General features: G+C 35.5%; 1 protein-coding gene across 1 annotated transcript; it reads right to left on the bottom strand.

Moving 5' to 3' along the window:
• Positions 1 to 1271: 1271 nt before the first annotated feature.
• Positions 1272 to 10475, bottom strand: LOC149775049 (heat shock 70 kDa protein 12A-like). Its single transcript, XM_089943263.1, has 5 exons — positions 10194 to 10475; positions 5826 to 6125; positions 4935 to 5156; positions 3934 to 4093; positions 1272 to 3511 (listed from the first exon to the last, which is right to left on the bottom strand). Exons 1-5 carry the CDS (start codon positions 10245 to 10247, stop codon positions 2448 to 2450), a joined length of 1800 nt encoding a protein of 599 aa, XP_089799389.1. The 5' UTR covers positions 10248 to 10475; the 3' UTR covers positions 1272 to 2447.
• Between the last annotated feature and the right edge of the window lie 980 nt (positions 10476 to 11455).

Raw genomic sequence — 11455 nt, 5'->3', positions numbered from 1 at the left:
GAACTACAGTGACTTGTACATACATTAAAGCAGCAACGTCGGAATCTGATTATCCATCGCATTGTGATCTTTGCCATACATTTTGTTGCAGATGGCACGTACACAATAGGTATAACGTAAGTAAAATGCCAAGTTAAAGCAAAACATTGTATAACATTCGAGCAATGAAACTGAGGGTGTATTATGAAGACCATGACAAATTTTTAACTTTGTATTTAATCACCTTTCTTTTACCGATAGATTTAAAATATATAGGTTACTATTTAAAATTCACACACACACACACACACACACACACACACACACTAACATACACACACACACACAAACACATACACACACACAATAGGTACCAATGTTTATCATAAAGATAAGAATCTAAAACAAATTCAAATGCATCAAGGGCACATGGGACAGTTGTTATGCACATATTATAAGCTGCAGCAACCTGTCTAATATTGAAATTCATTTATTTTAAATTTAAAAAAAACTTTAATTACAGCAATGTTGCCAAAATGTTCATATTTTTAGACAGCTATAACAATCTAAACATAAGAATTACATTCACCATGCATGACAAATTGATAATGAATTCTGCACACCAGCATTCATGCATTTTTCACGTCCGAAAGTTATTTTTCGACGTACAGTGATGTTTTCAGTGCAAATAAAAGCAATCTCTCTCATCCTCCACCGTAAAAATTTTGAAAAGCATAGTGTGTTAAACAACTTAATGCAACTCAAATTAGTTGCCATCATGACCGTTTATGAAATAATTTTCTGGTCTTGATCCTCACTTGTATACTCCTGTAGTTGGTTTGCTCAGCTTCCTAGCAGACAATTTGTATTTTACTGTCTACATACTGTGATGTAAATATAAGAAGTGTACATGCCTCTCATCAGTTCAAGAACAACACAAGCCCAAAAAATCTAGTTTGCAACCATAATTAACTTTTTAATTAATATAACATATAACAAATGAAAGGGTCACATCATAGCCTTAAGTTAAGAAATTTGACTGAGGGCAAATTACAAAACCATTTCATGCTGCCCTAACACTATGAAAAATGTAACTCCGCTAACTGACAATTTTTATACACACACACACACACACACACACACACACACACACACATATATATATATATATATATATATATATATATATATATATATATATATATATATATATATATATATATATATATATATATATATATATGTGTGTGTGTGTGTGTGTGTGTGTGTGTGTGTGTGTGTGTGTGTGTGTGCGCGTGTGTGTGTCTATAAAATGATGCATGAAGAGAAAAAATTATGTCTCCATAGAATAAACACATGTTCTCAGTTGTGTAATAATCTCTGATCTAACTCGAGATAATTATCACTTGTGTTCGTTAATAATGAATTGAAAAATGTGACTGTAAAATAATATTACGACAAATGTTAATTGTCCTGCCAAACAAGTCAGTCAAACTTTGCACGAAATAAATATTTACATGCCGCGGTTTTCGTATTGAGTTATAATAGTAGAACTATGAAATAAAGATTGTCCATAGATATAGCATGGAATTTTATTTCATTCTGAATTTTTTTAAAAAAGTTTAAATTTACATTAGACATTATTAAAGAACTGCTGTCTTCATTGTTATTTATGTGATAATTGGACATAATAAAACAAATACTAATTAGACGTTTTGTTATGTTTAAAAAAAATGCTAAATGCGGTATTTCATCCAGAAATAAATGTTTGACTAACAGTGTTCCTGATAAACATTTAAAACGATTTTCTTCTCACCGCCAAAATGTACCACATTCATACATAATTTCGGTAATGGGCTAAAATGATATTTGATTAAACCCAATAACATATGAATTTTTGAAACGATAATCGCTTTACCCAGATTATAAATATGCTGTGTGTTCAGATAATTGTTCTGATTTTAATTTGGTCTACTTTACTTTCTGAAAATAATTTTTATAGATCGGGCACAAGTCTTATCAGATTCTTCCTCCACCATTAATACTGGCCGCCATGTATAGCCTATCGTGCTGAAAAATGGCGTTAAACCCCACAACAACAAGTCTTATCATATCGACACTCTGTAACAGTAAGATCATGTGCTCTGCAAGTAATTATTGGTGGGTCATGCCTATGCGCCACACTGATTTGTCAATTAGATTACGCACGTGTGCCAAGCAATTCACTGGAAATCACCCTGTATATATCCATGACATCCTGTCTGGCTAACAGTACAGGCCCCCTTTCGCAGATTCCTCATTGTTTAATTTTTTGCAACTTTTTTTATTATTTGTCTCCAATTTATGTGAACATTTTGTTCGAAAATGATGACTTACTTGACATTTAAACATGTAGCATTGTGTCTCACGGACGTTTTAAGTGAACCTCACATATAAAACTTCTAAATGATGTTCAGTGTTCTTAGGAATCACTGGAGAAAGTCTAAAATGACAGTTGATTTTCGGCCTGTGTGAACGTCTCTGGCTTCCACTTCCATTTCAGTTCCACCAAAAATCATGCTAACTGCGACCTTTCTATCCTTCAAAGGCACAGATGTATCTATTCCAGCGATTGTCACACTTCCTAGATTTCTACAGCCAACATCTGTAACATAAGTAGGGGATGGTGAACAAGATACATAAACAGGGAAAACATACGTATCTTGATCATCGGTGTTTAGGTTAAGGAATCGTTCCGTTTGGCGCTCGTGCAATTTTACGTGTTGGCCCACCTCAACAATTTTAATGAAAATGTTATTACAAAGTTGACCAACGTCGCTTTCCTCCATATATTCATCCTTATGTACACCTTTTATGAATGGTTTTGCCCCTGCGATTCCATAGGTGTACCTACACACTCGCTCCACAATCATATCCTGGTGATGGCCATATATAACGGCTCCTTTTAGTACAACTAAACTTGCATCTTGTGGAATGATGGTGCTGATTTCTGGAAAGCTCGACATGACGGATTCTTGTAGCATTTGGCACTCGGAAAATCCACCAACCATTATAATGGACTTGACTCCTTCCAGATTCTTGTTTTGAAGTAAATGACGGATAAAAGATGTTATACTCTGTACAGGCTTGGAAAAGAATTCCCTGAAAAAGGTTCCATCCAATTTGATTTTGTCGTTAATAATTTTAACTCTTTCTGCAAATTCCGTTTGTTTTATGGTGTCCTGTAACACTTTGCCAGTTTCATCTTGAAAAATATTAATAAGGGACATGGGAATCCTTATGGTGATTGTGCAATCCTTCTTAGGCTGCACTTCTCTCTTTTTAACCTCAAACGTTCTGAATAGGTCCATCATATCCTCAGTCTTCACCCTTGAGAACTTTTGGAAAACAGTATTTCCAACCAGTTTTACGAGAAATTTCCTGAAGGCGCTATCGACAACAATGCCTCCCCATGCTCCTCCACTTGCCTTGTGAAGTTCTTTCATCTTACCAGTGCCTAGTACCTCATGGACTGTTATGTCAACTGTTCCACCTGCAACCATGTGATGTTTGTTTTAAAAATATATTGCTTCAGTTATCAGGTGGTTACAAACTATCAAAAGTAAGATTTAACTTTAACGTGGCATTTATTTTTAATCATGAAAATATCAAAGAACATTCTAGAGTTTAAAACTTTGGGCTACTCAAAGGATATCAGTCAGGTCTAAGCTATAATACAAACAGACACGATGGTCACGATGGTGACAATAGTGATTCGATTATGAAGCTGATATACACCAAGTATAGGTGCCATGATTTAAGGTTTGTTTGAGCGTGACGTTAAGATAGACAGAGAGAAACAGCTAGAGATAAAGATTGACAAAAGAAAACATAGACGAAGACAAAATGCAGCATAATTATTTTGCAAAAGATAAACACAAACAAACATATCAGATAGGTATGAGACAGAACTACCTCCAGCATCCAAGATCATATATTTGTACCCCTTCTGGAAGATTTCAAGAGTGGACTGTGATCCGCTTTTTGTGAATTTCTTTAGTGGAAGATAGCTACACAGTAGGGAAGCCGCTTCTGGTTCTAGTGCTATACGTAGGTATTGATCTCTGATACCGGCCTGTTGAATATAAATGACAAACAGTAGACATTCTCGTTGCATCCATTTTGTGATATTGCCAAGGTAACGCTCTCTCTCTCTCTCTCTCTCTCTCTCTCTCTCTCTGAATGGCATTGGATATCGAATACACTGTGTTAAGTATTAGAATGGCATCGGATATCGAATACACTGCTGTATATATTGAATACACCGAATATGTTGCTACTGACTTTACCTAAGACTTGACATTTTTAATGGAATGCGCTTAGTTTATATATGTATTTTAATTACAAATGGAACATTAATTTTTATATGAATATGTGCATCGTTGATCCATTGAGATGTATGTAGCATTTAGTTACTTTTGTGTTAAAATTAGTACTATGTAGTGTTATACATGAATTTTGTGTTTGTTGCAAGTCGTGAACAAGAGTCACAAGGATGATTCAATAAAACAAGCAACATTCCATATAGATTGTATCAGTATCGCATATCGAGACGTAAGCTGTCCCTAGCTGGTATCACCTATTTTCACATTTTGCTATTACTTAATTTTAATGTATTTCTTGTAGTTCCTTTCCTTGCTTCTGTTTTGCTGCTGACTTACAATGGTATATATAACGTGTTTTGTCTGACATACCTAAAGCCCTCGCACATCATTAAAATGGGTAATTAATTACCTAATGTATCTACCATTCACATGGGCATACAAGCACCTGGACATTTAAATAATTGTCGGCATATAAATGATACCGTAAAAATTATATATATATATATATATATATATATATATATATATATATATATATATATATATATATATATATATATGTATGTATGTATGTAATATTTGTTATATTACCGTAACAGCCGCTTGTCTCATAAACTGCTTAGCGGCATCATTCCATATCGCAGGGACTGTTAACACCCAACGGATATCATGCTCCTGCATGATCCCGTCTATTTTGCTTTTGAACTGACTCAAAAAATCCTCCTTCATAAATTGAATAGCTCTGGAAAATACCGTTATGGCTGGTAGCGGCTTGCCAGTTATATCCTCAATCACAGTCTGTCGGGATAAGTCCTACGTAAAAGGAGAAGAGGATTTTCCTAATAATTTCAGTGCACCGCTTGTATTTTATATTTTATTATCCTGTCAGAACAATTCCATTAAAAATTAGAAAACCTAAAGAGTAAAGCTGATATCATTATTTCTATTTATAGTCTTTATTCCATCTACATTTGTTGGAAGAAAACGTTTCTTTCTAACTACTGAAAACATGGGCGATACGGTTGGGAGCGATTAACTTAAGGGATTTTCATGATCATATGGCATGATTTCGTTAAGGGGTTCTATACTCATTATGGCAAGAAAAAGATATATCTCGTAGAGACATGACTTAACTTTTCGTTTTATGAGTATTGCTGAGGAAAACCACAAACCTTTAAAGTTTATAAATTACCCCGATCCAAAGATTGGTTTAATTACCCGGGTACTAAAAGACATAACAGCAACGTCTCAGGACTTATGTGTACTTTTTTTTTTCACCCGATAAAAAGTTGCAAAAGGTGAGAATTAAATTTTTCTCTTTCAGAATATATTTCTATTTCATAATCCTACAACGTGTCGCAATCGATTGTCCTGTTGTACATCAAATTTGAATGTCTGTTTTATTCATTTTCATTACATAGTTTGGAATCGAGGCAAAAGTAGATTTGCTAATGTCAATCTTTAAACAAGGATAATACTTACATTGTTCTCAAAAATCCTCATTTTGAATCTTGCGAAGCAATACCACAGTTTATGTTCCCCTTTCTCCGCAAGTTCAGCGTATCTATCCTGTGCTTCATAACCAAACGCCTCCAAGGTCTTCCCATCGGGTCTGATCAGAACGGTTGTGGGAGCTTTCGGTGAGAAATGCTCTCCACCAATCCATTGGCGGACATGTATTTTGGTGGGATTCTCCTGATATTCGTGACTCATTGAACATGCCCAGCTCGTATAGGTGGTTCCAAAGTCGATGGCAACCACTATAAGTGGTTCCTTCAACTCCTGCAGACATAAAAGATATTTTACAGTGGATGTGTGTGTGTGTATGTGTGTGTGTGTGTGGAATACATTAACTATAGCTACATCAGGAGACTTCTCCCAAATGAGGGACACAAATTAGTTTAATATGGCGCACGAATCTGACAAAGATTTCATATCAAACTTACCATGCCATATCAAAACACATATCAATTACTCAACGATATTTTTAAGTGAACTGATAAAAGTTTAATTCGGTGCATCAGAAGTTTCCATGAGGTTAGCAAAAATGCACCTACTATGCTACTTTTGCAGTATTATTTTGTACATATGCACATTTTCCCGTGCAAAGACAAATGTATATATTGTATATACAAACAAGCTAGTAACAGACCTTAAAGAAAAAATGTGGTCACTAAAATCGCATGTACCAAAGTAAACTGACGAACAACAGTGAATAACTATGTCAAACCAGTTCAACAGTTTTTTTCCCACATTTACGGATTTTGTGTCAAGGGCACAATGCTACAAAGGGCAAGCAAACTAAACACAACATCATGTAGTTACTTTACAGAATGCACATTAAGTTTGGCTGGATAGTGTTACAGAAACAATTAGAACTTAGGAATCTATCTGATCACGTTGCCATTCGGTTTAGCCGTGAGCAATTTACTGTATATATTTGCATTTTTAAATGCAATTTTCTATTACAGTATAGTGGATGATGAAGTTGTGAGTTTGATGAGAGCAAATAAATAGCAGGAAAATATTCTGGATAACGTGAACATTTAAGTGAACAGGAAATTGTCCGAATGTGATTTTTATTGATTTTAGCCTCTGCGTTTAAGTATTCGCCAAATAGGTTTCTTCTTATTTCCTAATTTGTATCTTCCATTTTTAATTATTGGAAATTCTAGTTTGGATTGTATCGTTTAAAACCACAATGTTACTAAATGATAATATAATCACACAGGTCAATAAAGGGACAGTGGTCATTGTTTTTGGCAATGAAAACTATACAAATGAAGTAGAACGACAGCCGACTGACGCCAGATTCTACAAGGAACTAAGCAACGACTCATTGAAATATTCCAAGAGGGACTTATAGACCAAAAGACTATGGAATAAGTTGCCGCTGATAAATAAATCCAGAAAGACTTAATCTTCTACCTCATATGCACAAAACAGGAAATCCGAGGGTGGGGCATCTCATTTGCTGATGATGATCACCTAAACAACAAAAACAAATTCTGAATATTTTGAATATTTCACGAGGCCCCGTGTCCACACACTACCTTCCTACCATCAAAACACGATCGACCAGTCAACCATCAACACCAAAAACAATTCGTCTCTCATCAGACGTAACATCTCTCTATTCCATTATTCCACGAGACGCTGGAATACAGGCACGTAAGGGATCCTAGTATAAACGAATTATAAATATGCAACGAATCCATTTAAGCTCAATACCTTGACGTTTAATGGCTGGAACTGCCTACAGATAAGCGAAACAGTGACGAAGAAACTGAGGACTCCATCATACGATTTATGGGCCGATTAAAAAACCAACTTCAGGTTTTTCTAAGCTATATCCCACACCAATGAATACCAGTGGAGTCACTAGGGGGGTGCGGGGAGTGCGGACCACACCGGGTGAGACCATCAGAGGGCTTGACACCAAAATGACTGTCTACAACATTTTTCAATTATTGTGCAGGAAGGAGGGCAACTTTGGGGGTGACTCCATGGCTTACCGCACATGACTGTCTATAGAATATTTGAATTTGTGTGTAGGGAGGAGGTCCAGGGGGTGGCACCATGAGTTACCGCACATGATTGTCTTAAAAAATCAATTCCTTTGCAGGAAGGAGGTCCATGGGGGAGACACCATGAGTTACCGCATTGGGTGACACCAAATCTAGAGACGCCACTGATGGGTACTTTTCACTGACGACGTGGACTTGAAATTGGCAACATGAGTCGGAAAAGCTAGAGGAATTCTTAATGCAAGCCAATAATTTCCATCAATCGATCACCTTCACTCCCAAAATTATGAACAAAATATATTTCGACACAAAAAAAGAAAAACACAACTCTGATGGAAACATGCTCTATACAGACTTTATTCCAAACGAACTGAAAACAGCAGAACTTCTTCCATGCTGCTGCCACCCGAGGCACTGCCCCCCCCCCCCTCAAGCATTTATAATAGGGAGAATCGGGAGAATATGCTCTGATGACATGACTGAGAGGTGAGAGACCTAACCCAATACCTGACAAAGAGGGGATATGACAAATACATAATAGCGAAAGCGATGCAAAAAGCCAAGTAAATACACCGTACTCATATCCTAAAATACAAGGGAAGAAATCGTGTGACTAATATCCCTTATCTTGAGATGGTCCTAAACAGGTGGTATCATTAAAATCACTGGCCAATGATCAGTCTTTCTTAATAAACCAGTCGTAACTTTCCGTACACTTCAAACTTAGACAGACATGCTGGTCAGACAAAGTTAAAGCGTTCTCAAATCTGACAACAGTTAGGAATCATAAACTTCTGGAAGCAAAAGATGCGATATGTATGAATACATTAAAACAACAAACATATTTTGAAGCACATCTACAGATGAAATTTAAGCATTCTGGCCAGACTACAGTTATCTTTAATAAATGACACGCAACACAAAAAACGGTTAATTGCATTCAAGGTATGCAACATCGAATATGTTTGAGAACCAAATGATTTAAATATTAAAATGAATTTCCAAGTATTAGATTGGCATGGTAACAAAATGGAAAGAGCCCATTTCTCTTCTATCGTCCCTTTTTGTTGAGATCTTCCATAGCTCAAAATTGGACACAGCAATTAAGAAGTCAAAAGCAATCTGTTGGACTGAGCTACTACGAACAATCAAACGCATCGGATTAAATCAAGAAAAATCCAAATGAGTAATTTCATGTACATATAATTCACAAATTACCAAAATAACATTTTCCTCCCATTAAATTCCTTTCTCAAACCTATGATCCCAACTTCCATTCTTGTGTAAAAGAGTGTATAATTTAGCTTATACTGCATACATTTTTTATTAGTCACAAAGCAAATGTTTAATACCACTTTTTAAAAAAACTTAAATAACTTTAAGTTATTTCCAATTGAACAACATATTTATATATTGCATTGCTAAATAGAAGTTCGTGAGGTTTTGGCATATATAGATGTATAGACCATCTCGAGTCCTTCATCAACATATTTATATATTGCATTGCTAAATAGAAGTTCGTGAGGTTTTGGCATATATAGATGTATAGACCATCTCGAGTCCTTCATCAAGATGCTGTCGATATTAAAGTTTTTGTCATACTTTATTGAAATCAAACCCAAAATTATCAGGTGGGGTTGTTGATAAGTGTTATATAATATTTTAATACAAAATTGATAACAGCATTATATACAGTATTCTACACCTATACTGATAGGCTAAATAAATGTACACATTTTACATACAATCAAAGGTTGGGTAGTAGATAAGTAATATATATTGTGTATTAATCTTAAACTGATAATAGCCGTGTACCTAGTTTGGTATATCTCCACTGATCGGCGTAATAAATTTACGCACTTTACATACAAATATTGATATGTTTCGATGTCAGACTGTCTAAATCGATAGATAAATAATACGATTTCTAAAATAATGATATCCATTGTATATTTACAAAGGTAGCAAGTAAAAACGTGCATACTTTAGCCCAGCCCTGCATTTATATTTACATATTTATATCTAATAAACAGTTCCGATGCAGAAAGGTCACGACTTTTTATATGTTTAAATTTGCCACGTTCTACTCATTAGATTTAATGTACTGCCTCTCTCTCTCTCCCCACCCCCCTCTCTATCTCTCTCTCTATCTCTCTCTCTCTCTCTCTCTCTCTCTCGGTCCCAAGTGACCGAGTGGTCTAAGGCGCTCACCTTTTGGTTTTGTCTGGGTTCTTCTTACAACAACAAAACTGGCCGCCATTTATAACCTAATAAGTGCCGAAAAATGACGTTGAACTCGCAAAAAAATCTCTATCTCACTTACCATTGAGAAAGGCGTCGCTCCTTGTACTATGGCTATCTCGGCACAAAGATGCATATGTTACAACATCTAAAGATCATGTCTTCCGTGCACACCTGATATAACGTACTGATGAGAACCAGAGAGGTTTAATCAAGGAAGTTTAAGGTTGTGTTCGCAGCCGAATGTGGTGTGCTTGAAAGAGAGTCGAATAGGTACCCCAAAACAGTGAAATATCAATCAAATGAGACGAATACGCCCAACCATGTAAGAGTTTGAAGTGATATCTTGTACAGTGATCTCTTGACTAACACTGCAATCGGTTTATTTTACATGGAACGTAGAGATGTTATTCGGTACAGTTCATATACGTGTATTTTATTGGTAATAACGCTCTCTCCTGCTTATGAAAACACTGATGTTTTAACTCTAACGTAGTATTGGAAGAAGGATGACAAAGCAAAAAGGCAAATTAAAGCGTGTAAGTGGAATTTTGAGTTGTGGGGCAACATTTCATCTATTAATTTAGCATTTAGCAGTAAAATTTATATCATTTTTAAAGCATATCTGCGACTTTATGATAGCTCATTTGAATTGAAATTAAGGGGATTTATACATACACTCTACATATTAAGGTATAGCGTTTGTATCTAAACTAATAAATGCGATTTCTGCCAAGAAATGATAAAGCTACTAGACAAGTAATAATTCCACATATCTACGAAAAGAAGACATTTTAAAATACAAAATAAATTTTACGAGTGTCGACAAAGCCATATCCCAAGAAATATGCTTGCGATATCATTGTCAGCGCTTGCAAATGTGGTCGCTCTATCGAAAGAAAAATACATTCTCTCGGGGCATAACACGCACGAGTTAAGGATAAAATGTGCCTTTAAGATGATGCCATAGTTGAGTGAAGACGAAACTAGTATGCCGCTTGCTTGCGATAAATTATAAAGTTACTTCAGTACGTGTAAACAAAGAAGATGTCTGTCTCTGATATACAACTACAGAAAATTAATATGTCGATAAAATATGTAAAGCTTGTGTTGCTTCTGCTCGTATCAAATAGACAAAACAAAAAACTTAAGATGCTGGTATTGTATACAAAATAAAACCTGAAATTTCGGGGTCACTCAATTCACCACCAAACAGTCTATTTGCTACTTCCATTATTATCTGCACGGAGGTGAATCGCATAGGGGAAAAAGGGAGACCATGTAATCCGTGTTTTCCAAGCACTTTATTTACAAATGCGGATTGAAATATAACTTTTCTAAGTC

This window comes from Sinohyriopsis cumingii, chromosome 19 (assembly GCF_028554795.1).
Source record: "Sinohyriopsis cumingii isolate HCF-2022 chromosome 19, ASM2855479v2, whole genome shotgun sequence".
In the NCBI taxonomy this organism is placed as follows: Eukaryota; Metazoa; Mollusca; class Bivalvia; order Unionida; family Unionidae; genus Sinohyriopsis; species Sinohyriopsis cumingii.
Note: the sequence above shows the minus strand (reverse complement) of the source record. Positions and strands in the feature narration are given on the sequence as shown.

What these genes read in the sequence shown, in the direction of transcription:
- LOC149775049 (XM_089943263.1), bottom strand. Translation starts at nt 10,247, where the DNA reads ATGCATCTTTGTGCCGAGATAGCCATAGTACAAGGAGCGACGCCTTTC. An exon ending in GAGCGACGCCTTTCTCAATG is followed by an intron (nt 6,126 to 10,193) that starts GTAAGTGAGATA and finishes TTATGTCTGCAG; the next exon opens with GAGTTGAAGGAACCACTTAT. An exon ending in TGAGGATTTTTGAGAACAAT is followed by an intron (nt 5,157 to 5,825) that starts GTAAGTATTATC and finishes CCTTTTACGTAG; the next exon opens with GACTTATCCCGACAGACTGT.